At 32.7% G+C, this 23,846-nt stretch overlaps 2 protein-coding genes across 2 annotated transcripts; both read left to right on the top strand.

Annotated features, from left to right (window-relative positions):
- Positions 1-4,409: 4,409 nt before the first annotated feature.
- On the top strand, positions 4,410-5,652 carry LOC130945444 (zinc finger BED domain-containing protein RICESLEEPER 2-like). Its single transcript, XM_057874159.1, has 2 exons — positions 4,410-5,496; positions 5,597-5,652. Exons 1-2 carry the CDS (start codon positions 4,410-4,412, stop codon positions 5,650-5,652), a joined length of 1,143 nt encoding a protein of 380 aa, XP_057730142.1.
- A 6,565-nt stretch (positions 5,653-12,217) lies between these two features.
- LOC130944152 (probable beta-D-xylosidase 7) lies at positions 12,218-23,236 on the top strand. The gene is made up of 6 exons (XM_057872334.1): positions 12,218-12,640; positions 12,931-13,230; positions 13,667-13,836; positions 13,913-14,010; positions 21,605-22,378; positions 22,469-23,236. The coding sequence occupies exons 1-6, from the start codon at positions 12,227-12,229 to the stop codon at positions 23,059-23,061; spliced, it is 2,349 nt and encodes a 782-aa protein (XP_057728317.1). The 5' UTR covers positions 12,218-12,226; the 3' UTR covers positions 23,062-23,236.
- Positions 23,237-23,846: the final 610 nt, after the last annotated feature.

Below are 23,846 nucleotides of genomic sequence, written 5' to 3'. Positions count from 1 at the left end.
TAATGCTACGTTATCTAAAATCTAAGGTTGAAATATTAATTAACTTATTTACGTTGATAGTTGAAATTTTGGTGCTTAAGAATGAGCAAGCATAAATTCAATTTCCTCAACATCTGTCCCTACGCCACTGGTGTTACTGAAGTTGACTACTATTACTTTGTGACCCACCGACCAAAACGAATTTCAGTTATTATGTTTTCAATTCTACACGCGCTTTTAGGTTTATTATCGTTAATATAATTAAGGTTTCTTGCTACCATTATTTTACAATTTCCAATAACCGACACTGGAAAACAACTGCCAACTGCCTGCTTAGTTATATTAATTAATACTGAATTAGAGATAAGGTTTTTTAATTAAATTTAGTTTTTGATGATGGGACAAATTGCACGCACAAAGGCAGGGTTATTTATTTATTTATTTATTTATTAATTTTCTTTTTTAAGAGATTTTAGGGAAGATACTTTTGATTTTTCAGATGTACGGTTAGATGCAACGGTCTTGATCAAACTGTTGATTTGTTTGAATTTTGAACAAATTAAAGTGTCGCTTTGGTTCCGGCGTGGGCTTTAATTCAATTGATTAAGTTGGATATTTTAACCATATTAGTATATTACTAATGAAGGATTATAAGTTGATAACAATGCGTGTCATTATTTCGTTTGGTGCTTTAGCCTTTCCCCTTTAGGCAAAGAAATTCAACTTGCTAGCAACCTCTCATTTGTAGGCAATAATTTGATTCGATTTGAACATATGCTAAATTAAAAAAAAAAAAGATAAATATCTATTTTTTTTTTCATACACACCCTCATTTACTTACATGCATATATTAAAAAGTTTTTTTTTTTTTTTCAACTACAACTCGGCTATTGCTAGGAACCAAACTTGGTATAATTGTCTAGGAGGCAAATAACTTATTCACTAGTATACAGAAGTTTTATCCACATGACCACATCTAATTGTTTTTAATCGAGATACTAAGCCTTACACATGATAAAGTTATAATTTTAATAATGATTAAATTTTTACATTTTTATTTTATTTATCTCTTTATTTTAAAAAACTTTTTTTAATTTATTAATTAATATTTTGGATAAAAAAAGAAAATAACGAGATAAAAATATTTTACTTTTTAATTTTTTTTCTTCTTTTCATTTTCTTCCCAAACCACAACTCCACAAGCATGCCAATATAATCCAGTATATATAAAACCGTTTAATGATAAAGTTAAGCATTTAGTAATCAGTTTATAACGATAAATCATGTAATTATATTATCTTGTTCTGACAACAAAATGAAGAAGGTGGTTTTATTTTCTTATGTTAATATTTATTGTTTGGCCCAGGATGAATCCCATAATTGAAATGAAGTGAACCTCTCATTAGTGAGTCACGGGCCCATTTTACTCTTGACGTACCGCAATTAAAACAACAAAAGATTTCTAGACTAAAACACCTTATGGCGTAGATCGGGTTTCTGGGTTATGGGCTTTGCACTCGGCCTGTACAGGGCCTGGTCCGAAAAGAAAACCCAATGGATTGCACTCCTTGTTTGTTCTTATTTGATAATCCAGTAGCAGATATTCTTTCGTATTTTTTCAGAGTTAATGGAGGGGGAAGATAACTCTATTCGATTTAATAATAGTATAATTGATATCGAATTTAATTTTGATGGACACGTATATCTAATCACGTGGAAATTAAATTTATCTAAATAATTACCATTTTTTTTAAATTTTAAAGTACTAGGAAGATAATTTTACTTTATCACCACCATCAATTCTTGTCACCGGCTACCACACTACCGCCGCTGCCATTGCCATTGCCATCACACATAATTCACCAATAAGAATTAGAACTTTCGATAAAGAGGGCACAACACATTTACATCAACATTCACCAAGGTTTAGATAAAGACCCATGTCTCGAAAAAGAGAAACCGAAAGTGAGAATGTTTATTGGGTTGGAGTTTGAATTTGCAAAAGGCATGGAGAAGAAGGGACAGAGTTGGTGAATATGGGGAGCATCTCGAGCTTCTGTCTATAGTGAAGAGTTCATCGCACCTGTCTCAACTCTCTCAATGCTAATGTAGGCGCTACTTGGACGATTGAAGTAGAAATTGAGCTACTATCGGTGAGGCTCCACAACCAAAGATTCAGATTTCAAAGTTTGGGTTTGGGATTGGCATGTTCTTGATCCAATTAGAGCAGTTTTTGCAGTGATGAGCTAAACCCAAGAGTCAAGTTTTTCTTGTCATCCTCGTCTTCAGTTTGATACCACCAGTGTGACGGTGGTGGTGGTAGTGGTAAAGAAAAAGAGGAGAAAGAAGCAGTTGCGGTACATGGTAATGAGAGTTGGATAAGAAAGGTTTTTGGTGATAGTGGTGGTGGTGAAAGACTAGAGTTTAGAGGGGTAATAAAGATTATATTAAGGAAATGACTAAATTTTTAAAATGATCCTTTAGATTGGGCTCTTGTATCAATTTCACTTTTGAGTTTTCAGTTGTACTATTTTATAGGAGTGTTTAAAACAGATCCGGATCGAACTAAACCGATGAATCGAACCGAAATTAACCGAAAACAAAAAAATCGAAAAAAATTTATTTTGCTGTTTTTTGTGCGGTTCGGTTCGGTTTTCGGTTTTGGTTATAAAAATCCTAATCGAACCGAACCGAACCGGTTCAAAAAACCCTAAAAATGCCTAACCCCACCCCCTAGACCCTCACCCCCCAAACGAACAAAGTTGCTGTGCGAGTGTGAGAGCGCCCCCCCAGCCGTTCCTGACCTAACCCCCCAAATCCCTAATCCTTAACCTGCGGCTGCGCTCTCTATTCTCTAAACCCTACTACTCAGTCGCTCTCGCTCTCTCTTCTCCAAATCCCCAAAGCACGACGCCACCCACAGCACCACGTCGAAGCCTTCCTCTTCGCGGAGACGCCACCCACAGCACGACGCCGTCGCCCACGCACAACACCATGCCGTCGCCCACGCACAGCACTACGTTGTCGCCGTTGAGACGCCACCACCCAGCGCCAGCAGTGTTTTTGGGTTCTCCCACTCAGCGCCACTATCATCAGTTCAACCCACTCCCAGCACGGCAGCACCTCCGAGTCTCCCAGTCAACCTTCCTCCCAAGTCAACATGGAGCCCGAGCCACCGATTCAAGTAATTTGCTGTTTATTGCTATTTACTGGTTGTTTATTGGTGGTTGTTTACTGTCAATATGGAGCCCGAGTCAATATGAACCATTTGCTGTTTACTGGTGGTTGCTGTTTAGTGTTTATTGTTGTTTATGGTTGTTATTTATTGCTGTTTAATTTGAACCATTCCAAGTCAATATGGTTACTGTTTATTGCTGTTTAATTTGCTGGTTATTGAATTATTGTTCAGTGTATTGAGATCAGTGTATTGTTCAGTTTATTGTTGATAATTTGGTATTGCTGGATTGCTGGTTATAGATTTATTTTTCAGTTTATTACTTGATGCTGGTTATTGATTTATTGTTGAATGTTGATAACTTGGTAATTGGTATTGCTGGATTGCTGCTGGTTGATAACTTGTTGTGTTTCTGGCCTTGATAACTGGCTTATTGTATTGCTGGATTGCTGATGGTTGATAACTTGTTGTGTTTCTGGCCTTGATTTATTGTATTTATTTATGTAGTTTGACGTAAGTTCAAATGAGAATATGGGTGAATCCGGATTGCTGCCAGTTTCTCTTCCGAATGAATTAACAAGCATCAGATCTCCGACTGCATTGCCTCATGTCCCAACTCCTCATCGAAACACAACAAAGCTTGCTAGTAGAGGCCGAGGAAAAAGGCGGGCTGTTGAAGAAGCTCCCGTTGATGACTCCGCTGAAACTGAGACCAACGAAGGTAAGAGAAAACCTTGTAGGCCTAGGTCATGGACATGGGATCACTTCACTAAAGATGAAACTAGTAATCCACAATATCCTAGAGATAAATGCAATTGGTGTGGGGCTAGTTATGCTTGTGATACACATAAAAATGGCACTAGTAACATGAAAAATCACTTGTTGTTGCAATGCAAAAAATTTTCGAAGGAAGCATTAGATCCTATCGAAAAGATTTTTTGTTTTCAATATGTGATAAAAGATGATAGAAAAGGGATAGGTAGTTCACTTTCTGCCATGTCATTTGATGTTGATCGTTGTAGACAAGCACTTGCTAGAATGATTATTGTAGACGAATTGCCTTTTTTGCATGTTGAGGGGGAGAGTTTTCGTTATTATACGAGTTGTTTGCAACCCAAGTTTCCAATTCTGGAAGGCTCACAGTTGCTAGGGATTGTTGGAGGATTGGAACTCACATCCATTAAGGGGAGAGTTTTTACATGTTAGATGTTGTGTTCATATTTTAAATCTTATTCTGAATAATGGGTTGAGAGAAATGCATGAGTTAATTTTAAAGATTAGAAATGCAGTTCGGCATGTGCGTGCATCACCAGGTCGTACTGAGAGGTTTAAAACTAGGATTAAGGAAGCTAGAATTCTGGAAAAAGGCACTGTCCATTTAGATGTTCCTACCAGGTGGAACTCTACCTTTTTAATGCTTGAAAGTGCTTTGAAGTTTCAAAAGGCATTTAAACGTTTGGGGGAGAGAGATTCTGAATATGCTATGATGGCTGGTGGGATTCCTAAGTCTGAGGATTGGGAGAATGCAAGACATTTTGTCAAGTTTTTAAAAATATTTTATGAGGTTACTAACAAAGTTTCTGGTTCAACGTTTGTGACATCTTCTCAACACTTTAATGACTTTTGTAAAATATTGTCTACACTTAAGCATTGGATGGGAAGCTTAGATACGGTACTTTCAGGCATGGCTAAGAAAATGAAGTCCAAGTATGACAAGTACTGGGAAAATATCAAAAACACAAACATGATGATTTTCATTGCAGTTGTTCTTGATCCTAGGTATAAGCTTCAATTGATTAAGTGGAGTTTTGAAAAGTTGTATGAAAAAGAAGATGCTGAATTCTTAACTTCAAAGGTGAAGGATACGCTTTTCAAGGTGTTTGATAGCTATAGGCTGTTTGGTGGTAACTATCAAAGATCTACTCGGCAAGATCCTCCTGAAATAAGCACACACGAGCTTGAGGCACATAAAACTTCTTTTGCTATGGAATTTGAAAAGGAAATGCAATTCGATGAGAGTGCTAACAAGAATGAGGTGGAGTTATATCTTATGGAGGCATTAGAGAAGAGTAGCGTGCAGTTCGACATTCTAAATTGGTGGAAAGTGAATTCCACTAAATATCCAATTCTTGGGCAGATTGCAAGAGACGTCTTAGCCATGCCAGTTTCCACAGTTGTTTCAGAATCGGCATTTAGTACTGGAGGAAGGGTGTTGAATAATTATAGGAGTTCTCTAACTTTGATGACAGCTGAAGCGTTAATTTGTACACAAAATTGGCTCCGAAACTCTCCAAAACTTGTCCTTGAGGAACTCATCGAGGAATTGGAGAAGTTGAAATTAGGTATGGTTAAGTTTGTACTTATAATTTTCTTTACTTTAATCTGGTTTTTATTAATATATATTATTTGTTATGATTGTTTCTTGATTTATATATTTTGTAGAAGTTGCACCCACTCCTGATCCCAATGAAGAAGATTCTAGTGTTGAGTGTGATTGAGTAAATCTTGTTATGGTAGGAATTATTCTCCTTATATTATTATTATTATTATAATTATTATTGTTGTTGTTGTTCTTATTATGTAACTATTTTTTTTATTTCAGGTTGGTTTGCATTAAGAAGTTTAACTATTTTGTTGGAGAAGACACCATAACTTTGCTATCAGTTTAATGACAATTTATTTTTATTTTTAGTTGTGTTGACTGTTGAACTATTGAACTTCTTTAATTGTCGTATTTGAATTCTGTTGTCGTTAAATTTCATTAGATCAAGACTTTGTTAGCTATTGTGTATTTCGATTTGTCGATTTCAATGTTACGACTTTGCATAATAGTATAGTAGAATTTTTTTTGATTTGATTGAAAAAACCGAACAAACCAAACCAAACCAAATCGATTTTAATTGGTTTGGTTTGGTTCGGAAGATCTTGACAAAAAAATCGAACCAAACCGAACCACATTTTAATTAGACGATCGAATCGGATGGCTTTTCCCTCAAAAATCGAACCAAACCGCACCGCGAATACCCCTACTATTTTAATCTTCGAAATTGAATTTTGAGCTCTATAAAAGTCCCAAAGCCTATTTCTGGCCTGAGTCAGTAAATCAGAGTGCTGATTTGGCAAGTGGCTACCATGGTAGATGTGGAAACGGTTATATAACGTGGATATTTGGTGAGTTTTCTCTAATATAGTCCTTATCCTTATTTATAAACCCTAAACCCAATGTGAACCCTATCTTTTTCATATTCTTCTTTCACTTCTGTCTTCTACTTCTATTATGGCTTTTCTCCATCTTCTTTTTGCAAGTGTAGTACTGCTCCCAACGAAACTTGTGACAAATTATGGGTGGTGCTAGTCACGCAGTAGGGAGTTCGAGCCGCTCCTCTTCAACCAGGAACTAGACAAGAACATCAGTCCGACCCAGGCCTGAAAAGGTGTCGGAGTGGTGTGGATGTGGATGTCGCCCCATCCTTATGTGGTCAGGGACTAAAAGACATCCTAACAAGTCCTTTTTTGGGTGTCCTAATTATAATGTAAGTGGGTTAAGCTCATATATGTATGGTTGCTGTGTCTGTGTTCCAAATTGGTATGACCATTTTCTGGATTATTACAAACAAGCGAAAAGAGATGGTGCGAGTTATTTGTCTGGGCAGATTCTAAACAAGAAGATGTGGCTTGGAAAGCTGATATTGAGGAGGGTGAACTGAAAATGAACTTGGTCTGGAGGCTAGGAAAAGTGGAAGCAATTGTGAGAAATCAGAAAGTGTTAATCCAAACCATATGTTTAGTGTTATTTTTAGTTGTTATTTTTGTGTTAATGTTGTTGTTCAAAGTTTGAGCATGACATGAATTATACAAGTGTATTCCTGATTATAACTATCATGAATGAAAAAATTTGGAGATAATTGGATAAAAAGATTTGGCCTATTGTATTCTAACATTTGATGTGAATACGTTTGATATGAATACTTACAAAATAAAAATTGAAGACAGGATAACCATATGGTCAATAATTAAAGCACTATCATATATGTAATTTATCAAAATACCATAGTATGCATATCTTTAAGGTCTTGAGTGTTTTCCAAATTTGCAGAAATTGTTGGAGGAGATTATCTTCTTCTAGTTGCTAGCTTTGTAGGTCTTGTTAGAAACATCTGATTTGATTTAGGTAGCAGCAATGTAATGCAATAAGTAAATAAATAAATACTGATACACATGAGCACTATAAAGCAAATAGTAAATAAATAAATAAATTATGATATACATGAAGATGTTGGAGAAGATGTGGTCCCACATTTTGAGTGTCTTCGAGTTTAGAGTATGTTGGCTGAGAGAGATCAATCTCAACAGGTTGGACTTCAATTTCAATTAAGCCAGCACCTACCTCAGCTTGCGAATCTTTGACAATAGGAGTGGGATCAGCATTATTAGCACCCTTAGTAGCAGCAGGATTAACATCTTCAGTATTAGCAGTAGGATGATCATTAGTGGCATTAGTAGAGCTTGGTTCAGCACCCTTAGCATCTTGTGCGGCCTTTGTTGCTGCTGCAGCAGCAGCTTTAGCATCTGCAGCTCTCTTCTTGTCACATCTTCTCTTTGTATGACCTTTTTGTAGACAGTATTTGCAAGTAAATAGCCTTAATTGTCTTTTCAATGTAGTGCTTGCCTTGGACTTCTTGTTAGATGCACTACCTTCATCCGCATCTTTTCTCCTTTTTGTTTGAAGCTTTCCTGCCTTCCTTTTCACCATAGGTGCCAATGGCCTATTATAATCAAAATGTTCCCATAAAGGTTGGCCAGGAATAGAATTTATATGGTGGCTGTAGGTGATCTTGTAAGACTCTATAGTTAACCATTTATGGCAAAAGTCCTCTGGGTACTTGTTCACTCTAGCAAGGGCAGCATAAGCGTGTATACAGGAAATACCTAAATAAATAACACAAACACACTCAAATTAATAAATCAAGCAAGTGCATTTGAAATCAATTATGACTTGTTAGCATCTAGAACTGACAAGTGCATAGTGTTTTTCCCAAATTAACAACATGATTTGTAGGATGACCATGCACTTCGAATTTCTCATAACCATTATCACCAGCCTAAATTGGATGTCAGTTTTTAGACTCCTTCCTAACCTTCTCAAACCTACTTTTGATAACTGGTGGTAGTATTCCTATGTGATTTTTCAGCTTCACCTTATTCTTAGCCATTGTGCGCATTACAAATATTCTGACTGCCTCGAGCAGTGTGATGATTGGCTTTCTTCGTGCTTCCTTTATCAAATACTTCACATGCGTTGTTGCAAATATAGTCTAACTTAACTTTGGCTTGTGATTGAACTTTAACCTTGTCCCTGAATTTCCTGGTCATTTTTTCAGATATGCTCAGGCATCCTTGTTAAGCCTCTTAATCTTATCCATTAACTCCTGGTACGTAATGGCTCGTGCACAATCCCACAACAATCCCCTTAGTTCCAAGTCTTTCTATTATTTGTTGAAATTACGCTCTAAATGCCACACACAAAAACGGTGATGCACATTAGACAACACCTCCCTCATGGCTAAAATCAGACCCTGCAACAAAAATTGAGAAAGCATAGCTATGTTGAGTGAGAACATATAATGACCCTATAAAGTACACATAATGACCCCTATAATTTCACCCCGTGCACCACAATAGACCCTGAGTTTTAAAAAAATACACCATAACAGTCTCTAACTCTCACAATGATTCACCATAATAGACCCTAACATTTACATCGTGCTATAACATAATTCTATTCCAATTTTGCATAATCAATTCATATTGAGCTCAAATAAAATTCACCAAACTGATTTCAAGAATAACTCATAAACATTTGCTTATGCTATTATGCAGACTTCCTCAATTCAAGAATCAATAATCAATATATCATCATCATTAACCAATGTTATTCACACACATACAAAATCAAATCATAATCATTATTTTAATAATCAAATCAAATCAATAAATCAATAAACATAACATCAGAAGTACAACCATTAGGCTTTTTGCATCAATATATTTAAAAGTATAAGCCTAGCATCAGATTGAAAACAGCACAAGCATAAAAAATAATAATCAGTATTTCAATAATCAAATCAAATCAATAAATCAATAAGCATAACATTAGAATTACAACCATTAGGTTTTTTGCATCAATGTATTTAATAAGTATAAGCCTAGCATCATATTAAAAACAGTACAAGCATGAAAAGTATAGAGGGAATAAATAATTTTTCATTATGAAAGATTTGGGTGTTGATAAAATTATTATGGAATAATTAAATAAATTTTATATTCATAAAAGATAAACTATGTTTGACAAAAATATTTAATCGTTAAATTTTTATTGACTCAGTTTAAAAAATATGTTAAATTTTAAAATTAATTCTACCATTAATCATTTTCAGCCTTTAATTTTCTGTTATGTCTTGCTTTGAGCAAACAAAAATTTATCAATGCTATGCTGCCAAACACAAACAAACTTATTCCAACCATTGTTAGTTTTTAAATCTTCAACAAGAAAACTCATATTACTGTCGACAACAAATGCTGTGTGATGATAATACCAGCTCACAAGCTAGCGCATCTTCCACTATAAAATTCCAAATACAAACCATCATATCATAAGAGTAAGTCACCATCAAATTTTCACACGTGCGATGAAAATCTCACCTTCCTCATTGCATATCCGTGCCCATATATAATTGCAATCGAAATTCTAAAATTTCTCATATCTCAAATCTTGATGCTCTTATCCCCCAAAATAGTCGCAATTATACAATCGTTGTATTTGTTCCAATCACAAGTTAACACCTCAAATTTGTGGGGAGGGAACACCACAGTGGACAAAGATTCACGAACATCCCACATGCAGAGGATGCAGTCGTTAGAGACAAACTCAAAGATGTTGGCATGGTGGGAGTTTCATACGGCAAAGTAGACGCGGTAGGAGAACTCTAAAAATGCAGAGGGAAGAGGGACGGTCGAGGGTCCAAAACTTGTAATATCGTCTAGGAGGTGGTGAGGAGAGAGATATAGTAGGATGTTAAAGGTTAAAAATGATTACTAATAGGATTAACTTTAAGATTTAAAGTGTTTTTTAGTCAATAAAAATCTAATAATTGAATATTTTTTTAATATAATTTATTTTTCATATATATAAAATTTATTTAATTTTTTTATAATAAAAAATAACTAATTATTTTTTTATAAATATAAAATTAATTTTATTTATTATTAATAATTTGTGTTTTGAATATTTATAGAGAAAAATAATAGTTTATTTTTTATTAATTATACAAACAATAATATGGAAAGAAGAGAGGGGGGAGGGGTAAGATTTTATCAAACCACTAAACGAGGGCGACAAAGGCAGCAGATCACCTAATCACGTTGCTTGAACCGCATCCTAATTTGCCAGAGTTATCCTCGGGTCGGGAAAAGAGCAAAAGACCATCTTTGGAAAAATGATTAATATCTTTGAAGAGAATTGAAGTCATGTATCTATTTATTAGGAAACGACATTTCTACTATTTTTGTTTGTATATTTTAAAGCATAGTTTTTAGTATTAAAAAAATCTTTTCGCACCATGTTCTGGATACTAAAATAATTGCTAGCTATATTATTAAAATGTACGAAAAAAGTGATAAATATTTCTTATGTCCGTTCGTATTTTCCACCAGAAACCCTATTCATATTTTGTTTTCAATATTTTGTGCGACTAAAATTTTTACTACGGAAAACCATGTTGGATTCTTAAGTTCTTCTGTATATATCTGTAAATAAGTTTTTTCTACTATATAATAGCGTTTGTTTGTTTGGTTTCCAATAATGTGCTTGTTAGTTGTTAATTTTTTCTAATCTAGAGATATAATATTTTTATATTGACCGCTTAAGAAATGTTTTAGCTCCATTCTTGGTAATAAAATGATAAAATTCTAAATAAATACACCAAAAATAATCATCACAAAAATATTTAAAATTTAACTAACATATATCTTAAAAATAAATTAAGATAATTGATTAGGATTTTTTTAAAAAAAATACAAAATTTAATTTTCAATAAATTTAATGTATAGTTATTAAAATAAAAAATTTTAACAGTAATAACTTTAACATGTATTTTTAGAGATATGATAATTAAACTAAATATTTATATACTGAAAAATTTTAGAGAATCATGAGATTTTAATAATTTTGATTGTCATTTGACAATCATAAATACTAAATTGTCATTTAAATATATAAATTCTAGAAATATAAGTATAAATTATATTAATTTATGTGTACAAATTTTGATAAATATATGTATAAATTATATATTTTTTGTATATAAATACATGTAAATATGAGTGTAAATTATTTTTGTCAAGTATTAACAAAAAGGCAAAAGCTATGTATGTAAATTATAAAAAATGTAAATACAAATTATACTGATTTATGTATGTAAATTCTGATAAATATATATATAAATTATATATTCTATGTATAAATATATATAAATATGAATGTAAATTATTACTGATTAAGTGATGGTAAAAAATAATAATTTTTTCATAATTACGTAATATTACTTTTATATTTATGTTACATGTATATTAAAATTAATTATAAAAATTAATATTAATATAAAATATATATTAAAATATAAATATATATTAAAAGTAAATTAAATTATATATATATTTAGATACAGATTTTGGTATTCCAATAATATTCTTATTTTCTTTATTTTCATTTACCTAAACGGAGCTTTGCCAACCAATAAAAACTAAAGGATAAGGATACGCCAAACCGTGTATACAAATGGTTAAGTTTTTCTTAGTAACATTCAATCATCAATTCTTATCTCTTTTTATTTTTTATCTTTTTTGTCGGTTGATAAAAAAAACATATTGAAAAGTATAGATCATTTGTTTTGATTGGATTGAATAAAAAAGCATGGAATCATTATTGTTTGTTGACATGGACACACACTGAACAGAGTTGTTTTTCACTTTTATATAAACTGGATACCACTCTGTTTCTGAGTGTGAGTTCACATGACACTTTACAGTGACAGCATGGCCCTCTCACCACTACTCTTCACCGTGATCTCCTTCTTGCTCCTTTTCCAACTCCAGGCAACACCACCACCATTTGCTTGTGACTTTTCAGACCCTTCCACAAGATCCTACCCATTCTGCAATCCAAAGCTTCCAATCGCTCAGCGAGTCAGAGACCTCGTCTCAAGACTCACATTGGACGAGAAACTCTCCCAACTCGTCAACAAGGCCCCTCCCATTCCTCGCCTCGGTATCCCCCGCTACCAGTGGTGGAGCGAGGCACTCCACGGCGTTGCCGGCATTGGCGGCGGCATCTTCTTCAACGGCACTATCACTTCCGCCACCAGCTTCCCCCAAGTCATTCTCACCGCTGCCACTTTTGACTCCCACCTCTGGTACCGAATCGGTCACGTGAGTTACTTTACTAAACAATATATGAATAATAAATATATCGGATCTTTATTTTATTAGGTGTGCAGATATTTATTCTAACATTAACATTTTTAAAGTAGTGTAGTGTATTTTAATTTAATTGACGATTATTCACGTTGTTCAAAAAAATTATTAGTTACATAACATTATCCTATGTCAAATCATGATTTTTATCCTTTAACAAGTCTCAGCTATTAATTCTACTAATTGCACGTGAGTTTTTACGATTTGTTTTTGTAACAAACTAATGGGGGCGCGTGTGAATGAAGGCGATCGGGATAGAAGCAAGAGCAATATACAATGCAGGGCAAGCAATAGGGATGACATTTTGGGCACCAAACATAAACATTTTTAGGGACCCGAGATGGGGCAGAGGACAAGAGACAGCTGGTGAAGACCCACTCATGACTTCTAACTATGCTGTCTCCTACGTTAGAGGCCTTCAAGGTGACTCCTTTCAGGGTGGAACACTCAGAGGCCACTTACAAGCTTCTGCTTGTTGCAAGCATTTCACTGCTTATGATTTGGACAATTGGAAGGGCGTTAATCGCTTTGTCTTTGATGCTCGTGTATGTCTTCTACTCTCTATTTTCTGCATTGGATTCTCTACTTGTCATAACATATTTTATTCTTTAATTAATTAATTATGTTATGTGAAGAAGAAACAAACATATATGGTCTCTGATAGCCTAATTGATTTTTCACTTTATCCATGATTCCTCATTAATTAACTAGTCTTTACTTTTTAAGGTCTTATTCTTTACACTTTAGTATGAGGATCAGTGAAGAATTATCTATATAATAACGATGGGGAGGAAGTGAATATGCTATATGATGTTACACTTTACCTACTTGAATTTAATTTTTATTAATTCTTGAAAAAAGCATATCTATACAAAAACAAGACCTTTATGATATTGGGACTCAATTCTAACACTTTTTTAAGTCATGATTTCGGTGAATAAAAAAGGAAGCAATAAAATAATATTATAATGAATGGTTCAGGTAAGTTTGCAAGATCTAGCGGACACATACCAGCCTCCATTTAAGAGTTGCATAGAAGAAGGACATGCAAGTGGGATAATGTGTGCGTACAACCGTGTCAATGGGGTTCCAAATTGTGCTGATTACAATCTCTTAACCAACATTGCAAGAAAACAATGGGATTTCGATGGGTAATTAATTCTTCCTTATTTTTGGGACCTTCTATATCTGCCTTCAACGCCCTTCATTAATTTATATATGTAACAGGTATATTACATCTGATTGTGGAGCAGTGAGCCTCTTACATGATGAACAAGGATATGCAAAATCACCAGAGGATGCTGTTTCCGATGTCCTTCGGGCAGGTAATTATTCCATACTTATAATAATTCTGGCATATAAACTGTCAAAATGTTTGTTATAATTCAAAGTGGAAAATGGAAAGTCTAATTAATTATGTTATTAACTAATTATATATGCATGAATACAAGTTTGATTGTATTTGTCACTATTGAGTTTTGTCGGCTTACGTGCTATATAGTTGTAGCTTTTTAATCATATCAACTATTAAGGCTACCAATTAGGGTATGAAAGTCATAGTGCTTTGGCCCATAGGACATGGTCATTGGTCCATACCACCACCTCACACTTCACATTCATCATTTCTTATTCTATTATTGTTGTTAGGATTTGGTTTAACAAGTGGAAATGTGTTATAGAAAAAAAAAATTATATATTTAATTAAGATTATTATAAGTTTCAAAAGTGTTTTTTTTTTTTTGCATAAAACATTTCTACTTGTATATGTGCTTGTTAGTAAAACTCCTTTCCTTTTATTATTAGTTGTAGTTATTTATTACTTATGTGAATATAAATCTGTTTATAATTTTCTGTTATATATCTGTCAATTTTAAATTGTGGTCCCATTTATTATTGTCCCAATGCGGCTATGCCATTATCTCTGTTAACCAATCAAGTGTGAAATCCAGCAAGTCAGAGATTCATTTTAAGAAGTAAAGTTAACAAAATAATTAACAGTATAGATAATTTTTTGGGAAGGTTTTCACATGTACCACGGTATTTTTTTGGTATACTGCTATTTCATTCTTTTTTAGCATTAAGATATATAATAAAATAATTAAAAGGATAAGATTGAATAGAAATACATTGAGTGATTTTGCTTTTTTGGAAAACACCATAAAATAGAGACAAGTTGTTTCCTTAGCTCATGGAAAGAATGAAGAAATTACTATCTTGCACTTGTGTTCATGTGTTGTGTTAGTTTTCTTTTAATACACCTTTTACTTTTCTTTTTTTTTTAACCAATTTTTATTGATCATTTTATCTCTCTATTAGTTTTTCTTCCTCTTTTTCGTTTTTCTAAAATAGATGACTTCCTTTGGCACGATATACTTTATTTGTCTATTTATTTTACAGAAATATTATTATTATTATATAAAATAATACTATTTTATAATTTAGTTTTGTTTTTCTTGTACATATATAGTACTTACTTAATTCAATTTTTTATTATATTAAATACATGTTATTTTACTAAATGCATATTATTTTCTAAAATTTTAAATATTAATTTTTTTAAATATTAATCTATTTTTATTAGGTTATTTAAAAAAGAGATAAAATTAAAAAATAATGAAAAAAAAGGGTAAAAAGACTATTTTAATATTAGTATAAGTTAAATTTAATTGCTCAAGTAAGTATTACTATAATAATATTAATAAAAATTTGTGCAAGAATAATATTACTTATATTTTAATTTTATCAACTAAACTCATTTAATTTTAAAATATAAGTATTAAATTTATTGTGCTAAATTTTTTAGGATAATATAGAATTTCACAATAAATTAATTTTATTTGATATTCGTCAATTAAAGAAATAAATTTATTAAAATATTTTTTAATTAATTAATTAATTAATGATAAGTCTTAGGAAAAAAAACTAATCTCATCATTCTTGTTAATTAAATTATGATATAAGATAGTGGTATGGATAGTCTTATAGGTAGGACTTGTCAAGAAATAACTTAAAAATTGACAATAAATAAGTAATAAGAAATTGATAGAAAAAATAAATAATAAATTTTGTGCATCATTAATACTATTGGTGAAAAATATTTATTAAAAAATTAAAATATTAAGTCATAAATGAACATCTTTAGGTGAAAGATATCTATAGTCAAATTTAAAAAAAAGTTAGAATTATAGGTTCGTGAATTTTGTCAAGCTATAATAAATTAATTTTTTTTGTATATAAGAAACTATTTAATAAAAAAAATTTAAAATTAATATTAAATCTATTTTTGTTAAATTATATTAACTAATTGCTTATACTTGTAAGTTAAGGATATCTACTTATAATCAAGTATAACCAAGTTAGTTTAACATAACAAAAATCAGTTATAGCTAATATATTCTAAGTCTTATAATTTAATTTGGTTAGACTTGGTTCATAAAAAGATTTGAATATGTAATATTACTCAAAAAAGTATTTATTTGGATTAGATTTTTTTGGGGTGAAAAAACACTTTTTAAAATAATAAAATATATTAAATTTTAAACATATTTAGATGCATTTAAAAGAAAAAAATTCACTAAAAAATTAAATTATTTGATTTTTTAAAATATCAGTAATACTTTGATTTTAAAAAAGTAGAAGTAAAATAAGTTTTAATTAATTTTTTTACTAGGCATATCATTGATCATAATTAATAATTACAATTTATACCTTTAAAAATAAAAAATAAATTACTCAAATTGAATAATTTTATTTTAGCAATGAAAAAGTAAATTGTAGCAACATAATATTATTATATTTACAAATATTAAATTTAATAATTTGTCATGTATTATGTACAAGATAAGATTAAAGTTTATAATTTTTTTCAATTAAAATTAATGTGCCAATTCTATAAATCATAACTTCTTAAATTAAGGAATAATATATAAAATAAATACATAATTATTTAATCAATATAAAATAACATGATATATATAATTTTTGAAATATAAAAAAGTGTTATTTCTTTTAATAAATTGATTATTTTTATAAGTTTACCTCACATTATTGCAAATAATTTTATTTTTAAACATTTTTTAAACAAAATTCTCTTTTTTTTATGAGACTTCACAGACAATATAATTTATAATAAATAAAGAAATAAAATTTCTGTACATTGTTTTAGTGTGTAGCAGTGTACCTATGTTTTTTCAAGCTAAATGTGTTATTTTTTGTTTTTTAATGATTGAAAGGTTATTTTTGTTTTTTTATAAATAACTACAAGACAAAAAATTAACTTACAACCTAATTATACATGAAACATTGAAGTTCTAATAAAGTAAATGGAACACTTGAAAACTTTTCAATTTTTTGTATAAGATATGCGGTAGAAACTTTTTTATATTGGAAATGTGGAACAGTTGCACTCGAATCAAGATCTCCTTAAATAAAAAGTTAGTAAAATAATAAAATAAAAAATTAATTATTTTTAAATATAATAGAATATATATTTGAATTTAAATTTTCTGAAGTTTGAATTTTACTTTAGAGAGTAAAGTGTAATTTTCTACACTTGAATAATTTTTCTTTTATATTTATTCTTAGTCCCACCCATAAAATTAATGGTGAGAGATCATATTTTATTCTCTAAAATAAAATTCAAACTTTAAAAAATTTAAATTCTATATATTTTATAAAAATTATAAAATTAATAATAAATAATTCTTTAATTTACTATTTCTAGCTTTAGAGAATTTAAATTTGCTGCAGTGCTGCACTCAATCCTCAACTGTGACTCTGTGAGCCGTCACTCCAGAGAAGACTTTCTTAATTCTTTGAATGTTGGCTTTTCGTAGTGTGCCAGCCGTACCACAGTGGCTTTCGGTCCTGCAAGTGGCAATAATGATTAATTCCTTATACAACATCGTCTATGTATGTTCTAGCAATGAAAAAAATATAGAGAAATAACGCATATACTAAATAATACAAACAACAAATTAACGTATATACTAAATAACACAAATAACGTATATATTAAATAAAACAACAACACAACTTTATCCTATTAGATAGATCCATTACATGAATCAAACAAAAAATATATATTAAATAACACAAACAAAAAATATAGACAAATAACGTATATACTAAATTAACACAAACAGCCGGTGAGAGCTTTGATGCGAGGTGTTTGTCCGTCCAAGAGTGTTGCTGTCTCGCGATATTTGTGCAATCGTTCTCACTATTGATTCGTGATCCTATGCTCCCGCCATCGTTATTGTTCACGACTTTTATCAACTAAGTCGAATGTTTATTTTACTATATATGCAGATAATTTTTTTTTTAATTTTAAAGTGGATATTTATTTGGATATACCATTAATATTTTAGTTGATTTGTTTAATTCTACATGTATATATTCTACAGAATGTTCATTTTCCTATGTATGCGAATGATTCTTTTCACTAAAATGTGAATGTTTATTTGGGTCATACCATTTGAGTGAATGAAATAAAGTGACACGCAATGGAAGTGACAAAAACATGACGTAGCGGCGTGGAAGCAAGAATAGAGATGCAGGGGGTGCGATGCAAGGAAGAAGAAGGTACAGTGATGGCGTCGGTTGCAGGGAGCATAGGGGCAGCGCGACGCATAGAAGAAGAAGGTACAACCTAGTGCAGCGCTTGCTTCTTCAGACGGTGGCAGTGGTGGTGAGGTGCATTGGTGACGGCGTGACAGGGAAGGGGGAGTGAAGCGGCTGCAGTAAAAGGGAAAAAAGGTATAAGGTGAGAAGTTAGGGTTGTGGTGGATAAATGGAGTAGAATGTTTTTTTGTTTTAGTGGACCCGAAGTGCAGTCCATTGTTCACGTTTTTCGCACCTCCAATTATCTACCTAGCAAAACTCTCTAGCAATTAACAGGAGTTAAACCTCAAAATTGTTCCTAAAGTTGTCCTTGAACCTCAAAGTGGTCATTGAAGCAAATAGTTACTCAATTTTGCCCTCGATCTTGCACTCCAGGACTCGTACGAGTCCCTAATGCACTTTCTGTTCATCGAAACACTAAAACGACGTCGTTTTATATTTATATATATATAAAAAAAAAAAGAAAACCCGAGCCTCCCCTTCCCCTTCCCCTTCCCCTTCCCCTTCCCCTTTCTCTTTGTTGGCACTTCTCGCCGGCCTCCATCACGGTACCTCGCAGCGCTGCACGCCCCCGTTTCCTAACCTAGTTTCTTACACTCTTGTCTCCTCTCTATCTCTCTCTGCCTCTCCCTCTTCTCGTGTCTCCTCTTAGTCTTTCTCTGTCTCTTTGATCTCAAAATTGATTCCTCCATTACTTCATTTTGTTTTTACTTCATACACGACCAACCATCAATTTTCATAGATGAGTTAACTAACCATTCTTATTACTCACCAATACACACCATTTCAACAAACTCAATTCAAAATTCATTTATCAAGTTCAAATTTTTATGCAATCAGTGATAGAACAAACTCCATTACAATAAAAAATTGGAAAAAAAACCCATACAAAAGAAAAGATAGAGAAGAGAGACTAGGTTGGGAAAGAGGGCGAGCAGCGTAGCGCCGTGACGGAAGCCGGCGAGAGGTGGTGGCAGAAGCCATGAATTGGAGAAGGGGAGAGTAGGGATGGCAATACCACCCGAACCCGTGGGTACCCACTCCGCTCCTACCCGCCCGGGGCGGATTTTTAGCGGGACGGGTTCTTGGTAGGGACGGGGCGGGGCGGGTTTAGGTAATACCCGCCCCTACCTGTCCCGCTATATATATAATATATATTATTTTAATATATAATATGTATAATATATGTAAAATAATTAGTAAATGATTAATAATATTGTATCATATTTAAATTTTTACTTTAATTTATGTTATGTATGTGATGATGGTTATATAAATTTTGAAATTTAATTTAATTTATTAGATTTTAATAATTATAGGGGTGAGTAGGAGCGAGGCGGGTTAGGATTCAACGTTTTACTACCCGCGGGTAGAAATGAGACGAGTTCTATGTGGGTTGGTGTATGGCGAGGCGGAGTCGGGTAGAGCAAAAATCCGCTCCTACTCGCCCCGTTGCCACCCCTAAGGGAGAGGAAGGAGAGGGGTCTTAGGTTGGAAAAGGAGAAGGGGGAGGGGAAGGAGAAGGACCTCAGATTAGGAAAGAGAAAGAAAAAGAAAATTTGGGAAAGGGTTGGAAAAGGAAAAAAGGAGGATGGAAGGAAAAAAAAAAAGAAAATTAGAAAAGGATTGGAAAAGGAGAAAAGGAGTGTATTTTTTTTATTTTTCTTTTTAATAAATAAAAACGACGTGATTTTTAGTGTTTCGATAAACAAAAAGTGCATCAGGGATTAGTATGAGTTTCGGAGTATAAATTCAAAAATAAAATTAAGTAACTATTAATTTTAAAGACCATTTTAAAATTTGAGTGTAATTTCAATGACTAATTTAAGATTTGACTCGAATTAATAGTGTTTCATAAACCTAAGTTTAAGATATTCTTTGGACCTAACCAAATGGCTTTACATTCGGTCCGGGAAAACCAAAATGGCATGTTCTTCCATAATTTGGTGAAAGTCCATTCATGTAACGTTGTCAAGAAAAAAGTCCGGACCGCCGCGATATCTATACTTAGCATCAAGACATGCAAGAAATTGGTTATACTGGGTTTGCATGAGATGCAATGATTTGTCTCGTATGATCATATTGCACCAACTCAATCCTATTCCATTAAATTAAATAAAATCAATACACCAAACCCCCCCCCCCCCCCTTTGATTAAATTAAGCATTCTGTTTCTTTGTGTTTGGTAATTAATATTCAACTATGTTATATGCATACTAAAATCAGCCACTAATATATAATATATGCTAAAATATAAAATATATATTAAAAATTAGTTAAACAATACATATACTTATATATAAATATATATTACTAATTTTAATGACTAATTTAAATATATAAACAATATTTTTGTTAAACTATAACTATATAATTAATGGATGAATATTTTTTATATAAAAATAATAATTAAAAATTATTAGATAATTTAATATATTTAAATATTTGACTAACATAATATATTTTAATATTTTAATTTTATCTTTACATGAGTATATGGGTGGTAAACGGGTCTAAACCCACCGGATCGATCTACGTAACTTGTCAAAAAAGATGAGTCGGACTGAAAAATTAGGACCGTCAAATAACAAAAGCACGCCTAACTCGTACCGCTTAAACCACGAAATTTGGCGGGACGGGCAGATTTTCCCGTCGGATTTAGTGTTTTTGTGGCAAGTAGGTATTTTTGTAATTTTTTTTTGCCAAACTCCAACTTCCCTCAACCCAACTTACAAGAGAATGGAGATGAAATTGAATATTTTGGATTATGTTTATTTTGTTTTGGAAGACAATATTTATAATTATGTTTTGGATTATATTTATTTTGCTTTGGAGACAATATTTATAATTATGTTTATTAGATATTTATAATTACAAAAACTTTAATATTTGTAAATATAAAAATTATAATTTTTTATATCTTTAGAAATTATAAATTTATTAAAATGATTGTAAAATTATATATATTATTTAATAGTTAATAGTACAAAAAAAAGAAGAGATTTAGTGGGCTAATCCGCAGTTAAACGGGATGGGGTGGAATTTTAGGGCCGCCTCATTAGGTGAGGCGGGACGAACCAACCCATCAAAAAGCAGACTTTCGACCGGGCGAGCTTCCCCACTTGCCACCCTTACATGAGTAATCATCTAATTAATAATAAAAAGATAGATAGATGCACAAATATCCTACATTAAAACAAAATTGAGACTACCAAAAAAAAGAAATGTAAATAATCTAAATGATCTGATTCCATGGGTTGAACCCATAACTTTAAAATAAGAGCTGAAAATTTTCAGGGATGGATGTGGAATGTGGAAGCTATTTGACAGAGCATGCTAAATCAGCAGTATTGAAGAAAAAGTTAGCTACATCTGAAATAGACCGCGCCCTTCACAATCTGTTCTCAATCAGAATGAGGTTAGGACTATTTGATGGAGATCCAACCAAGCTCCCATTTGGCTTCATTGGACCCAACAACGTGTGTTCCAAGGAACACCGCTACTTAGCCCTGGAGGCAGCAAGAAACGGCATTGTCCTCTTGAAGAACCAGCACTCCCTCCTCCCACTTCCTAAGACAAACCCTCCTATCTCCCTCGCCGTCATCGGCCCCAACGCCAATGCTTCCCCTCTAACCCTTCTTGGAAACTATGCTGGCCCTCCCTGCAACCAACTCACTTTGTTGCAGGGTTTCCAGCATTATGTTAAGGACACTCTCTACCACCCCGGATGCGACGGCGGCGCCAAGTGCCCTTTTGCCCACATAGACCAGGCTGTTCAACTTGCCAGCAAAGTGGATTATGTTGTCATGGTTATGGGGTTGGATCAGAGCCAGGAGAAGGAGGAGCGCGATCGCGTTCACCTTGACTTGCCCGGCAAGCAACTTGAACTCATCAATGCCGTCGCTAAAGCTTCTAAGAGGCCCGTTATTTTGGTGCTTCTCTGCGGAGGCCCGGTGGATATCTCTTCCGCCAAGTATAATAACAAAGTTGGAGGAATTCTATGGGCTGGTTATCCCGGGGAACTTGGCGCCATTGCACTTGCTCAGATCATCTTTGGTGACCATAACCCAGGTTAGTTAATATCAGCGTTCTGATATCATGTCATGAAACCATTTCTGTTGATTTCAACTTAACAATGTTTATGTGTTCAATGCAATGCAGGAGGAAAATTACCAATAACTTGGTACCCAAAAGATTACATAAAAGTACCAATGACAGACATGAGGATGCGTGCTGATCCTTCATCAGGCTACCCTGGTAGAACATATAGATTCTACACAGGTCCTAAGGTCTATGAATTCGGCTTTGGCCTAAGCTACACCAAATACTCCTATGAATTTGTTTCCGTCACGCGCGACAAGCTCCACTTCAGCCCTTCATCCACTCATTTCATGCTGCAAAACTCGTCAGAAACCTTGAGGTACAAGTTAGTCTCAGAGTTGAGCGAAGAAGCTTGCAAAAGCATGGCGGTTTCGGTGACTGTGGGAGTTCAGAACCATGGAAGCATGGTTGGGAAACATCCTGTGCTGCTGTTCTTGAAACATGGGAGACAGGGGAATGGGAATCCTATGAAACAGTTGGTTGGTTTTGAGAGTGTGTTGTTGGATGCAGGGGAAAAGGTTCATGTTGGATTTGAACTAAGTCCTTGTGAGCATATGAGTAGAGCAAATGAGGAAGGTTCATTGGTAATTGAAGAAGGATCTCATTTGTTGCTTGTAGGTGATGTTGAGTACCCAATTCATGTCATTGTTTGAACTCTAAATGCCAAAGATTCATAATTCTTCAATAAGGTCAAACCTAAGTTGGTGCCAAAGTGAAGTGGTTATTTATAGACTACTAAACTAAATGCATCACAATTCATAATTTGATCTGCTTCTTAATTATATCATTATGGTCAAAGAAGAAGTCTCTTTTTTGTGAAGCAAGTTGTTGAGATGTTTAATTAACTTCTTAGAAGTTTGTTCTAATTATTTATGTATCATTATTTGAATAGAATGTGTTCCATTACACTAAAATCAATCATTAATATAAAATATACGTTGAAATATAAATACATATTAAAAATAAATTAAACTACACATGTATTTATATATAAATACACTGATAGTTAGGGTCTGATTTTACTATTTTAGTATATAAAAAATATTTTTATTATTTTTTAGCTATAAAAATAATTTTAGATGGATTATAGATCTAAACCCGAATTAATATTTCAATGGTAAATATTATTTTGTAACAAATGGAATATATATGTTTGATGCGAATCTTAATAATTGATAAAGTCGACCAAGGAATGTCCCACATGACTAAATGTCTTATTCAGAATTCGTATGGTTGATATTTTAGGAAGAATTAGTATGATGAAACTTATAAGAAAAAACAATTGACCACTCACCTTTCACATAAGAAGCCATGGATAAATTGACAGCTTGCATCAAACATTCTTACAATAATTTGCATGATAGGTTTCACTAATATTAGGGCAGTGACTACGGTGACTATGGGATTTTAAAAAGTAGGCTAAAATTAAAGTAATATT

This window comes from Arachis stenosperma, chromosome 8, assembly GCF_014773155.1.
Source record: "Arachis stenosperma cultivar V10309 chromosome 8, arast.V10309.gnm1.PFL2, whole genome shotgun sequence".
Lineage (NCBI taxonomy): Eukaryota > Viridiplantae > Streptophyta > Magnoliopsida > Fabales > Fabaceae > Arachis > Arachis stenosperma.
This window is presented reverse-complemented; position numbering and strand designations above follow the sequence as displayed.